This window comes from Adiantum capillus-veneris, chromosome 8 (assembly GCF_014529385.1).
Source record: "Adiantum capillus-veneris isolate H3 chromosome 8, ASM1452938v2, whole genome shotgun sequence".
NCBI lineage: Eukaryota > Viridiplantae > Streptophyta > Polypodiopsida > Polypodiales > Pteridaceae > Adiantum > Adiantum capillus-veneris.
In genome coordinates this window covers 95,187,708-95,206,965 of record NC_140938.1, presented here as the reverse complement: position 1 = coordinate 95,206,965, position 19,258 = coordinate 95,187,708, and the positions used below count along the sequence as shown (strand labels likewise).

General features: G+C 46.5%; 1 protein-coding gene and 1 pseudogene across 10 annotated transcripts in view; both read left to right on the top strand.

The window, feature by feature from the left end:
• LOC147452585 (uncharacterized) overlaps nucleotides 1-19,258 on the top strand; it is a 132,661-nt gene that overhangs the window by 78,944 nt on the left and 34,459 nt on the right. For 9 of the 10 annotated variants that reach the window (XR_015188907.1, XR_015188909.1, XR_015188908.1 and 6 more), the window contains exons 3-5: nucleotides 3,122-3,212; nucleotides 3,310-3,458; nucleotides 3,545-3,635. Coding sequence is in view for 6 of the 10 variants with exons in the window: in XM_086518218.1 (XP_086374344.1) it covers nucleotides 3,122-3,212; nucleotides 3,310-3,458; nucleotides 3,545-3,635 (331 nt within the window). In the remaining 4 variants the exon portion in view is untranslated. The remainder of the gene's footprint in view (nucleotides 1-3,121; nucleotides 3,213-3,309; nucleotides 3,459-3,544; nucleotides 3,636-19,258) is intronic. The other variant, XM_086518217.1, reaches the window with a different exon arrangement.
• Nucleotides 20-2,234, top strand: LOC147452586 (uncharacterized; annotated as a pseudogene).

Below are 19,258 nucleotides of genomic sequence, written 5' to 3'. Positions count from 1 at the left end.
TTCGGCGCACTTTCTCGACCATCGATCACATCTTCATGCTTCGCTGCCTGATCGACGGAGCGAAAGCACGGAAGAGACGACTCTACTGCTGCTTTGTGGATTTCCGCAAGGCTTTTGACACCATCCCTAGAGAGAGACTCTTTCAGCGTCTCCAGGAGCTACAGATACCATCTGAGATGATATGGGCCATTCATTCTTTGTATGCACAGGTCATAGGTAGAGTGCGGTGCCCAGGTGGAGTATCGGATCCCATTGCTAGCACCATTGGTGTGAAGCAAGGATGCCCCCTCTCCCCGACCCTATTTGGCCTCTACATCGACGAAATAGCAGATTACATCCTACGAGCAGGCGGGGCGGGCTCCGACTTGGCAGGTACACCAGTCCATATTATGCTCTATGCAGATGATATTATTCTAGTTTCTGAGACACAGGAGGGACTACAGAGCCACCTACACGCCTTGGATGATTTCTGCACACATCGAGGGCTCACAGTGAACCTTGGCAAGACCAAGGTCATGATCTTCCACACCTCCAGGAGAGTCCGGAGTAGAGCAGTACGAGCAGTGCTCATGGTAGCAGGTGGACAGGTTGAGGTAGTTGATTCATATGTATATTTGGGGGTGACTTTCACTGGCACCACGGGCAGATTTTCCATGACCCAGGCAGCCAGAGACCGGCTTACAGGAGGATACGCAGCATTGGCCACCTTAGAGCGCAGATGCCACCAGGCCCACTTCCAAGAGCCCCGCACCAAAGGGTGGCTTTTTGACACTTTAGTTACTGCCATGATGTACGCTGCCGCAGTATGGGCACCAGGACTCTCAGCATCTCTCTGGACACAGATAGAGCGCCCACAGATCATTATGATCTCTCGTTTGCTCCATAGCAAACCATCAGTACCACACGACATCATCAGAGCAGAGCTAGTGGCACCCCCGATGCTAGTAGACGCCCTCTTCCAGACAGTTTGCTTCATCCAGCGCATGCGAGAGCTTCCACCAGACAGACTCACACGCAGAGCTTTCGAGGCATCGATATAGCTACATCAGGAGGGGGAGACCAGAGCATGGTACTCACAGGGCACAGAGTGGTTCACATCCCATGGCTTGGACATCACAGACTTGCCCCCTTTTCAGTATGATCTTGACTCCCCATACATACGCCTCTCACACCATGAGAGGAATCGAGTTCTCAGACAGGATCTCTGGCAGCTATACATCCGAGAGACATGGATCACACCCAGAGAGCCTCTTCCTACGAAGAGGCAATACTACAGAGACCACTTCCTGACCATTCTAGCAGATGGTTTCATCCAGAGACCGAGATACATGGATGTCCACATGCCACATAGAGCACGGGTTGCCATTGGACAGCTCAGAGTATCATCACACCAGCTAGAGATTGAGGCAGGGAGAGCTGCACATGTCCCTAGGGCAGAGAGGATATGCAGACTTTGCACAGCAGACATTGAGAGTGAGGAGCATTTTGTGTGCAGATGTAGAGCATATGAGGGGATCAGAGGCAGATATCCGACTTTGTTTGCAGATCAGCCCACCTTACACGAGATTCTTCAGTCCAGAGACCAGCGACTTTTCGGCCGCTTCCTCATAGAGGCACAGCAGCACAGGGACTCTCTCCTTCAGACATCATCAGTCGTGAGAGACGAGTGCCAGACACAGCTTACAGATTTCTTCCAAAGGGACACAGTAGTACCACCATCCCAGACTACTCAGAGAGGAGTGACTCTACAGCAGGCTGAGGAGGTCCGAGCTCGCAGACGTCCACGTCCCCATGGGCGTAGGGCATCCCGACTTCACCAGAGAGAGATCCAGGAGATCCAGGAGCGCTACTACAGATCTCTAGAGGAGAGACGCATCCGAGCTTTTGCAGATCCAGCCGCCATCCTACGGGGATTGTTCACACCTCACTCACCCATGCATCATGTCTTTACACCCTGATTACGGGACAGGATGGAGGTAGAGATATGATAGCATTTCTTTCATGATTGTATATACCCCAGCATATAGGATTGCATCTCTCCCCTGTTTTTTAGAACCCCACCCTTGTACCACCTCCCTCTTCCCTCAGTCCTTACACAAGAGAGCTATTTTTGCTTTGTACCTTTTCATCCTTCACAGGATATCCAGAGGACACCCACCCCATGTACTTTGATTTGTCTCATAGGCCGATTTCGGCCTCCTATGGACGTTAAAAAATCTTTCTTTCTTTCTTTCTTTCTCTCTCTCTCTCTCTCTCTACGTCTCCGAACTCTGGCAATGTATCTGCACATACAGTTGGGAGATGAGAGATCCAGAGCAAGGAAATAGTTTTTTTAAATCACGAGAAAAGATTGTTTGGGATCCTAATGTTAAGAATGTTGGCCAATTTTGTTGTTATTGTGGGAAAAGATCGTAGCAGAGCTATATGTAGATCATTGGCTGACTGAAGCTCTGATAGACCCTGTCAAACCAGCACATAGATGCAGTCTCTTTAGTATTAGCCAGCGACCACTTTAAGTGCCCGTCTACACTTCTGAATCAACCTCACGTATCTCATAACCTCTTTAGTATAATATAAGTATCAATGCCTCTGCTGATGGAGGTTAGATTTTAAACAATTCTTCCTTCAAACCTCTGCATTCACTGCATGTTTCTATGTATCGCATGCAAAACAATGATTTGGACAAAGTCAGCAGATTTCACAAGTTTGTCCAATTGGGCTCTTGCTATCTATTGGTGGGACGCTCTTACTACCACCCAAAATTACTGGACATGCTTATACTTACCAGCCCAACGCTAAAGCTTCCATCCATTGTATTTAGAGGCGAGTGAAAGGTGAACTCTTGGTTAGGTTATCTCATCTTTATTTGCTGACATTCACTCTAGGAAACCTGTCCCAGGAAACTGTGGCTCGTCCTATTTTTGTTGTGAGGCTAAAAATTTGTAGGCTCGCTACCATAAATTATCCTAGTACTGTTTGCATCTTAGTAATTTGAAAAGGGTATGGAAATATTCAGGAAAATATTTTATGATTTACGTGCATAAGAGACCATGAGAAAGGAACTGAGATGGTTGCTAACTGCTGTCTGAGCATGTTGTAATGTTTGCAACCTTGGTAATAGCAGCAATAGAGGTCTTTTTGGGATGGAAGAGCCATTTTCTGAAGAGGCAAAGGAAAAGGAAAAAGCACGCCTTTTGAATGAATTTGATCTCGTAAGTACTCGGCACTTATTGTTTTGCTTTGTTGATGTCATTTTCTCAATGCACATCAGGTTCTTGCGGTGGTCTCACTTCTGGATTGTTTATGTAGAAAGCTGAAAAATGGAGAATGCAATCAGCAAACAACTCATGTGCTGGAGCACCTGAAAATTGGCTTAAGTGCCATAGTGTGCTTGTCAAAGCTTTCAGAGATTGTGATGGCCACACGCATGATGATGTTATATGTGGCAAGTGGAGAAGGTAAAGTAGGAATTTGATAATTCAATCTTCTTTAAAGATTTCAACTGAGGGTTTCATTGTAATTTTGCAATGAATGCTTTATGTAGGGCCCCTTTAAACATTCAACAATTTGAGCGTTGGGAATGCTTTTGTGCCATTGAATGGGACCCTTGTCATGCGGATTGTGCTGTACCACAAGTATGGGTTTAAGATTTCAATCCTTGGTTCATTTTTTTTTCTGATAAGATTTTGTGACTATTCTTTTAGTTTGGTATTTTGTGCTTTAAATCCAGGCAAAAATAAGGTGTGCATTGTGCTCACAGTTAACATTTGACTAGGGTTGAGAAGGGGATGGGTACACTCAGACTTACTCTGTATGCTTCTGCCTTGCTCGCAAGGAAGTAAAGAGGGTCTTGGGCCATGTTAGCTGGCCGCCTAGTTTTGCTGTTTGTTCTTGGTTTTTTTTACCATCAGTTTTGGGCTATTGAATGGAGACAATGCCTTGTGGCCTCATTTGTCTATTCCATTTTATATTATATAAATAATGCCCTGTGGCCTCATTTCTCTATTCCATTTTGTATTATATAGGGTCAGGTAGGGCAGCACAAAATCAAGAAACCCCTCCTCTCCCAATTGGATTTTTGACACCATGGGCTACACAGCTTTGTACCTCCTCCCATCAGCTGCAGATAAGAGATCGGAAGACATTCGTTGGCACCTCCGGAGCAGCGGATATGCCATCTACGTGACTTAGAGCCAAAAGGAAGAGGAGTATTATAATTTTTTGGGCCAAGTAAATTATGAGATGCGGGGACGATTTCATTGTCTCCTTGGGTGTCTGTCGAGGGTGATGGAGTAGCTGATCAGAGCTGCATTGGGTTTTTGTTGTCAACCAGACATGCTCTATTGAAGATTTCGACACTTAAGCAGAGGGCCCATTCAAAGGGACGTGATGGATTTCTTCCAGAGCAGCATCCCTCAAGGGAACCCCATGACACATCTTTTTTCAGTTCATGGGCCGGAGGACTCTCCTTGATAGAGCTACTATTTGTAGCCCTTGTCCCTGGCGTAGAGTCGACACCACACCAACTTTACATTTACCAGCACAACATCCAGGCCATTAGAGGCGTAGAGCAGCTCCAAAGAGGTTCTTTACAAAGGAGATTGATGCCATGATGCACTGGCCCATGAGAGAGTTTATGTGATTGTAGCTAGCTGCTACTGTGGCAGCCTACTCAGGAGATCAGGCTTTGGGAGATATGCTACCAGCCGGGCTCTACTGGTTTTTACTTATTTGTTGACGTTGTGAGCATTATCTTAGTCTTGTATTGGACACTTGGATCATATGACGATCATGTAATTTTCTGGTCTCATAGGTCTTGTAGGCCTTTTGGGTCGTAACTAAACATTGCATTTCACTTCATCTCTGTGTGCGTGTGTGTGGGGAGGGGGGAGTGGGGGGTTGAGAGACGAGAGACAGCTGGACCGCTTTCTACTCACAATTCGGAGAGCTTGTGGGATCCAACAGTCTCTGCATCCTGTTGTGTGACTCCTCTGTCGCTGGTAGAGGAGTTGGTTGCCAGGAATAAGTCTGTACGTTGGGACTGTCGTCCTCCACTAGAGGTATTGGGTGATTGGAGTTGCTAAAAAGCGTCTCCTTTGCAAATGCCAAAGACTCCTATGGCTTCGACTTTGTTTCCATAGGAATTTTAAATTTTAAAAAATCCAAAGAAAATTGATGTGAGAAAGATGTATGTGTGTTTAAATTGCGCACAAGCTTGCCACAAAATTTTGTTGTCCATTGATGAACAAAATTAACATTAGGGATGGTAGCGTTTCATTTTCTGCCCGCTGATGCCTCCGGTATCTCCTAGGAGCTGATTAAGGAGCATGGCCTGTTTTACAGGAGCATATTAGGGAGTGAGGAATGTTTTGTGGCTGTGCTTGGCCATATGTGAGCTAGACGCACCTGTTCTAGGCTTGAGCCTTGGAATGTGTCCGTCTGATAGGCTAGATGCAGGCAAGATCCCGGTCCCCAGTTAATTGTTGGGTTGAGAGTCTCAATTTGTGCATTTTGTGCCATATAGCAATTTATTGCTGGTGTGGCATAAGCTGCTATTGCACCAGCTTGATTTTCCTATAGCTTATTGACACGAAGTTCATGTGCCTAGTAACTTGTTAAAGTAATCCAACACTTCATGTATAGAGCAAAAGAGAGGGAGAGAGAGAACAACATCATATTGGCCCCAAAGATTGACACCCCTTTCGGTATCGTTTCATTGTTTCACCTACAGTAAACTACTACATTGAAGAGCCGCCAAACTAGAGTTTGATTTGGAAATGCTTCGAACAGTCTTGGAAATCTCCTTATAGAATCGGCGTGTGAGCTGTCACCAGGCAACTCCACATCACTCCCATAAGAGAACTAGTGGCTCGTTTACCACCGTGATACTTATCTTGATTCATACCACCAAACTCTTAAGAATACAAAAGAAAATCAGCTTCGCAATTTACCACTTTTTGGCGGGCAATCCCAGAGAAAATTATAGGGACACATGCAAAATTTTGTGTTGCATCATCTCCTTGAATTTCGTGAGGTTTTACGTGATAAAAACGGAGTTCTGCGCAAAATAGTGTATCAGTTTTATATTCTGCTGATTTTCACAGCAAGTCAACTGCATAAGCATTACTATCATCACAAATGCAAAGACCCATTTCGACGGATGGGTAATACAAGCTGAAAATGAGGTTTCAGGGAGTTTGCAGCTGTAAAGATAACATGCTACATAGAACAGGGTGTGGGAGCGTATTGCAATGACTATCAAGACGTGTAGTATGACTTAGGCAAACTCTGTAGGTGCACAAACTTGCAAAAACTACAAAAATTAGCTCTTAAATTGGCGAAAAACGGGAAGTGTCCCCTTAAGCTTTGCCCGTGCTTCTTGGATATTGACAAGTAAGTCTCCTACTCCCTTGTGTCCTAGTGTCCGCTTAAATGAAGCCTCTGCCTCTTGGGCAGATTATTTTTAAATGTCGACGACAATTGTTGTCCTCTCCTTAACTCATTTTACACATAGCTGTATAATTGATTTTGTCCACATTTGAAAAGATTGTCCATGCCCTTTGAGTGGTTCACACATGCTGGATTGCAATGCCGACTGGCTCAAGCACAAGCCACGTCCTTGGATCACTTTTCTGGGCCCGTTTCATATTGGTCATGCAGTATTCTTGAACCCAAGTTCTTGTTGCTTGTTTGATTCAAGAGCTTCGGGGGGAAAAAAGAGTATATATGCACTTTTTGAAAATGTCGACAGGATCAATTACACGAGTAAACTTGAAAGATCACTCTTACAAGGATGTCCCGAAAACTCCTATCCAAGAATTCGATTAAGAAAAATCAGCTCAAACTAAATTACCATCATGGTTGAACAAAGACACTCGTATTTGGATGTGTGGGGCTTCAAAAAATGGTAGTTTAAAGCGAGAGGCTTTTATCTTGGATTGGGAAGTGGATGATGCTGATTACGTACCTGAACCTTTTCTTGAACACTTATTTGAGCCATTTGAATGGACTCAAATATTGGCTACCATGGTGGTATTGCACGTGCCTCCGGAGGCCCAATGGAGTGCCAACAACTCTCTCTCTCTCTCTCTCTCTCTCTCTCTCTCTCTCTCTCTCTCACACACACACACACACACACACACACACATACACACACACACACAGATGCGAAGGGAAGACCTTTTTCGAATGCAATGGCCTATGCTTTACCTTGAAGGCCTATGGCCTTACGCAAGACACTGACATGGGTGAGAGAATTCACCAAGAGATTGCATGGGTGCTTGGCCGTGTTGAGGGTAATGAGGGAGTCTCTCTCTCTCTCTCTCTCTCTCTCTCTCTCTCTCTCTCTCTCTCTCTCTCTCTCTACGAGCTGACATAGGTGAGAGAATTCACGAGGAGATTGCCAGGGTGCTTCGCGGTGCTGAGGGTTGGGGAGGAGTCTGTTTGTGTGCGTGTGCGCGCGTGCACGCAAGCTGACATGGGTGAGAGACACAAGCTGACATTGGCGAGAGAATTTACGAGATTGCATGGGTGCTTGGCGGTGCAGATGGCAAAGCAGGAGGCTTTGTGTGTGTGTGTGTGTGTGTGCATGCGGGAGCTACTCGCATGAGATGTCGGGGAGAGGAGAGTGATGACAGACGGGGCATGGCGGGGGAGGGGAATCTTATGAGGATTGAATTTTTTTTAAAAAGGGGCCACTATTTAGTATAGGAAGATGACAGAACAAAAATAAATAAAATAAATGAATTAGAAAGAGAATAAAACAAATAAAAGAACTAGAAACTAACACACACCTGTTGGTGGCATACTCCTCGTTGAAAGAATACGCACAACCTCGATTGCATGCGTGTGGAAACAATCCATGCCAACACATGACAATGGACACTAGTGTGGATTGTCACATCTAAGTGCATCATTACAAAGAAACTCATATTAACATCGTATATCTCTCAGCCAGAATGTAACAACAATGCTTTGTGAATTACATTTTGCTTGAGGCCAAAAAAGCTACATGCGTTCCAAGATGACACCACCCACTATACATATGTGTGCTACCACATGTGATTAGCAAGTAAAAGACACTTTTATTCTCAACAATGTCTAGTTGTATTGACTTGGCACTAAAATTGCCTGAACTTGATGCACCATCACTACCGCCCTCTTAAGCATCCAACGATGCTCGAGATCCTTGCTCCACAAATCCTAATTGGACCAAAGTCAATGTAGCTTCCAAGTTGAAAGCCTCTTGATAAAATTGTGGTACATGAGGTGACTTCGCTAACTAAACCTCTTCCATTCACTTTGCGTCCGTTGGTGGACATGAAATATAACCAAACAATGTCTATTAACTTTTCCTTTGACTTATCTTTGCTTTTGTGCGAAAGTTTGGTAAGGAATTTAAGATCTCCTCTAGTTTCTCTACCTTTGGCTGTTTCCCTTTCGGTTTATCAATTGGAATATTACACACAAAAGGGCTTACAAGTCTCACATGAAATGCATTTTGTACTTTCTAGCTTTAACCAAGTGGCAAATATCGGCAATGGACATACAATAGGTGGTTGGCCCAAAAGTAGGTGGTCTGACAAAGATACAACCTAAATGCTCCAGAGACATACTAGCCATAGAAGCATGGTCTAGACCAAGGTGAAGTAGCAGGAGTGTTCACACCCCTTCTCAACACCCGATATTGAACAAATTGCTAGAAGCCGAAGATGTAAGGCCGTGAATGAAGATGTTTGCTACGATGTCCATTCGAGGAAAATCCTCCACGCGTGTAGCAGTATTTTGTGGAATCACTAGTGTTAAGAAATCATGTAGTAAGATGCCGCAAGGTAGATAGATATGTTAAATGCAATACATAAAGTACGAAAGAAAACGTTGTATGTTACTTAACAACTTTGAACCATAAAATATGTTAGTACTGAACAAGATTTTTGTTTAATATGTATGTGTGTATCTTTGTGACTTTGTTTGTGTGTCTAATGCACGATTGCTAATCAGAGATTCCGAGGAACATAATAGAATTGTCACACTTTTATAGTGCAGACTTTGAATTTAGAAGTCACAATTTTCTTGCAACATTTAGAAGTCAAGCAATTGAAGTAAAAACAACATGTACGTTAGTATTGGATGATCAATGTGGTATGAATTGAATTGAAAATCTTGATCGATAAATTTGCAAAATTCATGCAACCTTGAGATGCTGTCACAAGTAGCGTAGAAAACTGAGGTACTCTGCTTTTCAGAGGAAAGGCACTGCTCCAAGAGATAGCCATAAAACAAGGTGTTAAAACTACTCCTGAGATGAATGTGTCGAGCAAGGTGTAATAACTACTCTTGAGATGAGTGCACCGGTCTGAAAAGAATTGCCAATAGGATTTTTGTCTTGAAAGAAGCCAAAAGGGGAGTGGTGTTTGTGGTCACTCATGTGAAGAAAAGAGGAAGAAGCTGCAATCCAACGTGGCCAAGTAGTTGATCAAAAATAAAAAATAAAAAAATCGAGAAAGGCTAGACTAAGTATAGTATTCTATCCTCCACAAGAGTGAAAGCTAGGCTCACCAATCTGTGCTGTAGAAAGTATCGTATCTTGTATGAGTCACAGATGGATTGCATGGACCACCACCGAATGGTGTCTTGCTAGTAAGTTGAGTCCTCCAAGATGAGGGAGAGCTAGAGTATATAGTTTGTAGTCGGAAACATCGTCCATGATAAGGAAAAGTTGGACGGAGAAATCTATGTTGTAATTACCCTTTGAGAGGAGGGAAAGTCAGGCTAACAAGTCTGCACTGTCAAAAGCCTCTGGGAAGAGGGGTGGTCAGATCAATCCATCTGAGCCAACTTACTTGCATCTCCTGCCTACCATCCTCCAATGTAAACGAAAGCACGATCCACGCCAACAATGCCACCAAACTGCAACTTGGTGTGGCTCTCAATTTGCATGAGCTGGGAGAGAAACTCTCCCTAGGTTGGGGAATAAGTCTGCTGTGTGGTTATCCAGGGTGAGTGAAAACAACTTTGAAGATAACAATCCAACTAATTAGGAGGGTAGAAGAGCAATTGCATTGCCAGCCAAGCCAATCTTTGGGCATCTTTGGATTAGGGTTGTAGCACACCTGATCTCCCCCATCTCGTTGGTAGATTCCCCAAAGGAATCCAAAGCAGTCACACTCTAGTTTGGAGACCGTTGTCCAAGAAGAGATCAAAGATACTCTTCATAAGTCCATGAAATGCTCCTTCGTAGGCATCTTGCCAAGGTGAAGTGATAAGACTCCATTCACTCAAAGTGGTAGACTCTCATTAAAAGTCCTGAAGGTAGTCCTTTAGCTATCTTGCAGACATCCTATAACCCACCATCTTGGACACCAAGCAACACCCCTTTGATGAAACCATTGCTCTGTTAGTGGAGCGAAGACTAGCTATCGTTATGCAGCCCAATGGCAACACCATTGGAATCCATAACAATAGTAATCTTACCTCATAAAGCACTGCGGCTCCAAATGCAACCCAAAGAAGTCAGTGCCAAGTAACCCAATGGAATTCTCTGTATATTAAAGGCAGATTGTACGGACAGCCCATAGGGCGCATGCTTTTCGACCTGCTGCTTTTGGACGCCATGCTTTTTATGTAATTGCTTTTGTACAGGCCAAGGGCCTATAAATAAAGGTTGTGGGCTCTCTCTCGAGCAGTCTACCCGTGGGAGATCCAAAGCAGAGCCACAGAGTTATACCTTGTCAAAGCAATATAAAGAAATACCGAAATGGGTGCCAACGTTTGGGGCCATTGCAGTCTGGGAAAGGACCAGCGTTTTCAGTTTTTCAGCCATCGCCGTCCTCAGCGATAGCAGATCAGCCCACAGCCTTGTCATCGTCAGCAGAGTGCCAGACATCTCTAACAGCACCCATTAGCACCTCAACAACACCGCAATACAAGTAACCCTCGTGGTTGTCATCGTCATCGTCATCGTCGACGCAGTACCCCAACATCTAGCACCCCTTGCGTTTGGCTTGGCTCCTGCCTAGCTCAGCGTAGGGATCATCAAGACCTCCGTGTCCTTAACACCCAAGTACCTTCAGTATCCTCAGTACCCCTCAATATCTATCGTAGTACCCTTCAATTTCCCAATAGTACCAAGCATCTGCATCAAGTACCCATTCAACATCTCATCATTTTGCATCATTGTATCACCATTTTTGTGCAAGAAATAAAGCAAGTATTGAAGTACTTGCTCTGGCAACAGAGCAAGGGGGCCCTTGAGGGTGGTTGGGACTCGACATGCAGTGTCGTCTCTCTCTCTCTCTCTCTCTCTCTCTCTCTCTCTCTCTCTCTCTCCCTACTGCAGCCTCTGCTGCGTGTCCTGCTGCACCTGCTGAAGCTACGTGAGCTGCACTCAGCCCCAGCGCGCATCACTCCCCAGTCCCAGCGCGCCCCTTTCAACGTGCTGGTCCCGCCCCCTGCAGGTTTATGCAATGTGACACTCCCCAGCCCTAGCGCGCCCTTTTCAAAGTGATGGTCCCACCCCCTGCAGGTTCTCTGCAGCACTGTCGCGAACCGCCGTCCCGCCAGCCCATCCCCTCCCTCCCCCCCCGGTCCAGCCAGCTAACCCGTAGTCCCCCCCTCCCCCTCGCAGATTTTTCAAATTTTACAATTCTGTAGTCGTTCAAATACAACAGTCAAAATTTTCCAAGTACAGCAGGCAGATTCTTTCAAATATCAGAGCAGATTTCCAATTTTCCAAATTGTGCAATTTCTCAGAAAATAGCAGGAAATATCAGATTTCAGATACAACAAAACTCAGAAATTGCAGGTTTTTTTTAAAATTGCAGAAATTGGATACGCCATGTATGCTTAATGCGGGAACATGTATGCATAATGTGGAAGCACGGGTGCGTGACAACATTTCGTCTCGTCTCGTCTGTTAGTAACGACCAACCATGAGGAAGCAGAATGACAAGCCCGACCCCCGTGGAAGACGCAGTGCAAAAGTGCAAAGAAGAAATGGTTGAGACCATTAACAAGATTAACCACCACCTTTTAGGTACAATAAATCTGCTCGAAGATCGCGTTCTGGCCCAAGAAAGCAAGATCATTGCACTGGGAGATCGTTTGACGGCCCAAGACGAAGAGATTGCGTCACTCAAGAGGGAGCTTGCTGAGGCACGATCACGAAATACAGTTGAAGGAGGAGAACTGTAACCTTCAGTAATAGAAGAGCTCAAGACGATCAAAGAGCAAGTGCGAGCCATCAAAGAGGGGGAAGAGCAGCACAAAGAAACGACGACCTCTTGGGTGGACGTTATTACAAAGACTCAACAGAAGGCCGATGAGGCCGAGAAATGGATTGAGGTTGCCAAGAAGGGGAAAAGCAAGGAAACAACAACGTCCACACCCAACATAATTAACCTGACACTAGAAGAGGAGCAAAGAAGGCGTGTGCGCTCTCTACATGTGAGAATTTGCGGCCTTAGAGACGAAGATAATGTGGACGAAGAGGTAAAAGAACTCATGGCTTTGATGGGGGTTCATGAGCCGATGCACTCAAGAGCATGGAGAGGGGGCAACAAGAAAAATGGGAGCAAGGGGGAAACCTCGAAAGAAAGGGCAGTCATCCTTTGTTTTTTCTCCATGGAAGCGAAGGACTTTTTGAAGAAGATACCAACTTTGAAGAAAATGGGCATCTTTCTCGGGGATGATCTCACCCTCTCACAGATCACTCATATGCAGGAGGTAATGCCAGAGATTAGAGCGGCAAGGGAAAAAGATAAGATTGCTTTTTATCGAGATGGAAGAGTGGTGATATTGGAGCCACGCTCCACATGACGGTGTGAGACCTATGGGACCACACTCAAAGTTGCTACCTGGAATTGTAATGGATCTATGCGTCTTGATGTGGGTGCTTTTGATTAAAATTTTAGTGGGAGAGACATCATCTTCTACTCTGAGACACATCTGGCCCTTGGGCAGACTATGCCTCACATTAGTGGATACAGATGGGAGATGGATACAGATGGGAGACCGCCTGTAGACAGGAGACACGATCAGAGCACAAAGGGCGGGGCTCAAGAGGAGTGGCAATGTTATTCAAGGAGGAATTGCAACCATTGATACATATAGCTCGCAGGGATGAGCAAGCTAGGTACATGTGGGTGAGATTGAGAGCAGAGACGGACATATATCTTTACATTGTTGTTTGCTACTTTCCCCCAAGTACATCAGTGTATGCACCACCCAGAGGACAATCCCCCTATTCTATTTTGGATGATGACATTTGGGAGTTCTCTAGAGATGGTGACATCATCATTTTAGGGGACTTCAATGCTAGGACTGCCCATCATCAGACAGTTTTTTATGATACTTCAGAGGAGATGCTGAGAGAGCTGGATGTTGCAGAGACGGGCCCATCCAGACTATCACAGGGATTGGTCATCTTGAATGGCCTACAGAGATTTCCTGATGCGGGGGGTTTTACATGCTTTCCACACAGACATGGAGCCAGCACCGTGGATTATGTCATGGCACAGCCGACTCTTATCTCTAGTATTCAGGATCTCATGGTTGGACCCAGACCTGTTGGTGTGGCAGTGGATCATGCTCTTGTGTCGTTGACCATCTCTTTCCAGTTCAGTGTAGCACACAGGCCACAGGAAGCAGCCCCTACTCGCTACACTTTCACGCGGGAGACAGACTCTGTATACATAGATGGGATCTACAGACGCCTGTGTACAGAAGAGCCAGGGCGACCTCTTGAGGAGCTGACTAATATACTGTCACAGACATTACATGATGCAGCAGCAGAGGCATACCCACACACCCAGCCCGAGTGCTTGAGCAGAGACGCCGTTCTGGGAGCATGCCCCAAAATAGCTGGTATGATGAGGAGTGCCGCGAGACTAGAGCTAGACTTCAGAGGGAGGTGCTTTTGGGGGACATCATTCACAGACAGTCACAAATTGACTTCCGGCGCCTAGTGCGGCGGAAGAAGAGGGCATTTTCTAGAGCAGGACCTATACCAGCTATTCTTGAGTCAGGACTCACGGGAGGCATGGGAGCTCTTTCCTGAGCACTCCCCTCCCCCTGCCATTACCTCTACAGAGGCTTGGGACTAGTACTGAGTACGCATCATCTCTATACACAATTCCTGGACAATCGGCCCTTCTCGACCCCCTGATCCATGTCCCCACACATGTGCTTTTTTCACCGCTGAGATGGTGAGGGAGGCCATTGACAGGATGAGGACTGGGAGAGCATATGATCATGATGACTTAGTGGCTGAGCACTTCATGCATGTCAGAGGTCAACTAGTAGAGCTTCTAGCAGTTATGTTTAACCGTGCCATGTGTGAGGGCTTGCCTGATACTTGGAGCCTATCTACTATGTACCTATCTTCAAGTCAGGAGACCCTATGGAGCTTGGGAATTATCGCACTATCATGATCGGACACACATTGGCACGGTTGTACGCATCCATTCTTGAGCAGCAGCTGAGCAGATGGGCAGAGAGAGAGAGGATACGCGTAGCCGGGCAGGCAGGGTTCAGTAGAGGTTTTCCTACTCTTGACCATATCTTGACACTCAGAGCCATCATTGAGGAGGACATATCACATCGGAGACGGATCTATTGTAGCTTTGTGGACTTCCGCAAAGCATTTGACACAGTACCCAGAGCTAGATTGATGCGCAGATTACAGGAGATGGGAGTACATGCAGAGCTCATTTGGGGAGTCATGGCATTATACAGGTCAGTAGTGGGGCATGTACGCACCTCAGAGGGCCTATCTATAGCGGTTCACTCCACTATTGGGGTGAAGCAGGGCTGCCCGCTCTCTCCTACTCTATTTGGTATGTATGTGGATGAGGTTTTTGACTACATTGAGAGAGATGGTGATAGAGGTGCACAGCTGGCAAGGACATGGATTCCAATATTGTTATATGCTAATGATATTGTTTTGATCTCCGACTCTGCGGAGGGGATGCAACGTCACTTGGATCTTTGCATAGGTTCGCCCATGAAAGTGGTTTGTCTGTCAACCATGCAGGGAGATACAGCATGCTGGTTTGGGGAGATGACGCCATGGTTCCAGGCGCATGGGTTCAACATAGACAGATTGCCCCCCTTCCAATACTCACTGGATGCACCCTCTTTGACTCTTACACAGTCTGAGATCACCAGGCTCATCCGCCAGGACCTGACCCAGCTAGACACCAGGAGGACATGGATACAGCCAGCGCAGGAGTTGGGCACGAAGATGGCTTTCTACAGAGCATTTTCTCCAGCTTATAGAGGACGGTTTTGTGACGAGGCCCAGATACATGGACACCCACTTGTCTCATGGGATACGATGTGCTATTGGCCAGATACGCACATCTTCACACCAACTGTGGATCAAGATTGGGGGATACAGTGGAGTATTGGCAGAGGCCAGGACATGCCTCTTGTGTGACATGGAGCCTGAGACAGTTGCACTACACATGCCACTGCCCCGTCTACTACGAGATACGTGGCCGCTTCCACTGCTTGTTTAGAGAGGGTTTCAGACCACTCTCCAGAGTCATGCGCTACGAGGATCATAGATGCTTGGGTCTGTTTTTGCTCGAGCTGCGCAGACACAGAGAGAGCTTTATGAGAGGAGAGGTTAGCCAGTCTCAGAGAAGGATCACAGACTTCTTTAGAGCAGACACTGGGCACCCGGAGGGGCTACTACCACAGGAGAGCTTGTCGCCTCACACCAAAGAAGGAGCTTGTAGCCAGTCTCAGAGAAGGATCACATACTTCTTTAGAGCAGACACTGGGCACCCGGAGGGGCTACTACCACAGGAGAGCTTGTCGCCTCACACCAAAGGCACACCGATCGACCGAGCTAGGGAGATCCAGATGCCCATGACTGCGGAGAACTACACAGCATCGACGGAGGTTGCATCAGAGGATTCGGATCACTTTGGCCCGACATGCACGACGCCCAGTCAGGCTATTGACCATGGAGGAGATTGATGAGATCCGCTAGCGACCGATGCTGGATCTTTGTGATTTAGCCATCCCACACAGCTGCTTAGCTCACACCTAGGAGTAAGCCTGGAATAGCCACCCCAAGGTCAGTCGCACTCTCATCCAAGATGTCATTAATGAATATATTAAAGAGAGTAGGCGACGCGGGACACCCTTGACGCACGCCACGGGCGATTTGGACCTCCTCACTCAACTTCGCTCCCACCCGCACTCTGACCTTGGAAGATTGGTACAAGGCTCGAAAGAAATTCAAGCAACGACCTCCAATCCCTATGGCTTCCATCTTTAAAAAGAGCGCCTCGTGTGGCACTGTATCGTACGCCTTTTCAAAGTCAATATATGCCGCAAACGTCGGTTTCTTAACAACCTTTCGTCTGAGCACAATCTCTTTCAAGGCAATCACTTGTGCCACACACTCCTCCTGAGTCTGAAATCCGGCTTGACCACGCAAGAAGAAGTTTCTTTCCTCAAGTTTCACTGAGATCCTATTGATCACGAGTGAGGTCAAGAGCTTCAGAGAGATTGGAATAAGAGAAATCCCTCTGTAGTTGTCCAGATTAGAAAGATCACCCTTCTTCGGGATATACACCACTACCGAGGTAGATGATGCCTCCGGCAACTTCCCTGAATCAAACCAAGTACATAGCAGTTTGAAGACTGCTCTTCCCATGTCTGTATTTGGTTCAAATCGATCCGATCTAGTTCCCTTGTCTTGCATAAGGATCTTGAAAAATTCAGGGGGAATGCCATCTATCCCAGCTGCTTTATGCCGCTTGATCTTGCGACACACCTCTCGAACTTCAGTCCATTTAATAGATTCATTGATGTCCTCTATTCTAGGCCAAAGTCGCACAGCATGGTTTTGCCAGTGTTCCGGGTCCTTGCTGTGCCCGGAGGGATCGGCGAAGACGCGAGAAGCATGATCCTTCCAAATGTCTCGGATCTTCTCTTCGTCCGCCTGCAGCTCGCCGTTCTGGTCTCTTAGGGGTTGAGCGGGCCCTCCTTTTCTGCTCCCCCCTAGAACGGCTTTCATATGCTTCCACCAAGCATACCATTCCTTGCGTCTTGCCAATTCGACGCTCTTGAGCATGAATCGTTTGAGAGCCTCTCTCTCGCTTCTCTTCGTTTCAGCTCGCGCCTCTTTTCGGCATTCAACAAACTTCCTCCACGCCCTATCTTCACTAGAGGAATCACTCTCTGCATCCCGCAGAGACTTCCAAGGTTCCCGTCTTCGGTTGATGGATCTCCGGGCTCTCGGGTCTAGCCTAAAGCCTCTATTAGGCCTCTTGGGGGGCCTTACGGAGAACGCACCAACATCTCGAGAGACTCTTTCAGCTGCCTCCTCAAAGCTCTTCGACTGACGGTTCACCGCCGCCTTCGTGATTTCCCCCTCCTCCGCTGCTTCTGGTAGGGAATCCCAGAAGTTGTGGTGTAAAAAGAGTTGAGCCGCTGGCTCAATTCTAGTCGCATCAATGGAGGGGGGGGGTGGTGGGGGAGGCTCCGCACACACCGCATCACACACCAACTTCACCTTAACAGGCCAATGGTCCGAAACATCCACCGATCTCTGGACACTGGCATGGCCGAGGAACTGAAGGGTCAGATCATTGGCCAAAAAGAAGTCAATGTCTGATCGCCCTTTACCACGGGAAGAGTGATACGAGAGTCCAGAGCCTCTCATTTGGACAATCTTAAAATCAAGGTCTTCACTCCCCAGCCATCTCTTCATCGGGTGCCGTCTAAGATTCCAATCCCCTCCGATCAGGAGAGGAAGGCCCTTTCTGCCCAACCTACGAAGCTTCGAAGCTAACGCGCTTAAAACGTCTGCTCGTTCATCCACTAACTGCCTCTGCGGGACATAAACATTTCCATAAATCCAACCATCCTTCATATTTAAAGGAAAGAGTTGAACAAACAAGGAGTTTACGTCCGACATTCCCAACTCAAAGGCTCTGAGTTCCTGGGAGACCAAGGTCACAAGTCCCCTGGCCCCTGGCTTATTAGACCCTGGCACTTGGAATGTCGAATACCCCGCCATTCTAAGGGGCCATGCACCCTGAAATAGTCGAGTCTCTTGGAGACCCACCACATTCCAAGTCTTTTGTAACATTACGTACTCCAACTCCCCCCGCATCGACCGGAGTCCATTAATGTTAAGCGTGGCAAAGATCGGCGATTTCAACACTTCCATCGCCGGCCTCAAACGGTTCCTATCTCTCCTAGCGAAAGGAAGCGAGATCTTAGCAAACCACCTAAGCCTACTCTCCGCTTGGATGACCTGGAGGACATCTAGGGCTGCTTGTTTACTAGAAGTGAAAACATCAAAGCAGGTGCTCCCCGTCCGATTGTTAAGGAATCGATCCAAAAGCTCAATACTAACAAGGGAACATGGACTGACTAACATGGCATGAAAAGACTTTTTACTCCCCTGAGGGGGAAACTTGCTTCCATTCCCCGTTGACATGCCACGATACGGCATGGAGGCGCTTTTCCCTTTGTCGGCAAGTCCGCAAGGTAATCTGTCTTTGACTCGTTTGCGTGCACGCGAAGCAAAGGCAGTTCCTTGCTGGCTTGCCGGCTCTAGCGCAAAAAAGTAAAAAGTAAAAAAAACCTAGTGGTTTAGGATTCCATAGTATTTTATTTTGTCATTTTTTGTTACTCTGACTTTGTATCAGATCCACCACATTGTAACTTTCGGGTCTCATAGGTCACTTTGGCCTTTTGAAGACATTAATATAACATTTCATTTCTCTCTCTCTCTCTCTCTCTCTCTCTCTCTCTCTCTCTCTCTCTCTCTCTCTCTCTCTCTCTCTGTGTGTGTGTGCCCATCTCTCTCATTCATTGTGTTAAGTTCAGTTTCTCTTTCAAGTGAAGTAAAGTAACCTTGTGTTTGTGCGGAGTACTGGATTTGAGCTAAACCCTTAAAACCCTTCCGGTGCACTCGACAGGCATCCTCAACAAAACATCCCGATTCTGCAGAGCTTTCAACAGTACTTGAATTACATGTTGCCTCCTCTCTTGCCTCAGGCTCCTCCTACTCCTCCGACACAAGAAATAACAAGGGCTTCTAACCGAAAACGTACTTACTCCTCAATTTTGATCGGGAAATTTTAAGGAACATTGTTCAATCACTTGTTGATGTTGTTGCCACCAACACCTCCACCTCCCCTCGGATACAATGGTTAAGAGTCCTTATGGTTTCCCCTATTATTATCCACATCCTAGATTTGCATCGAATCAACCAAAGGACTTCAAGGAT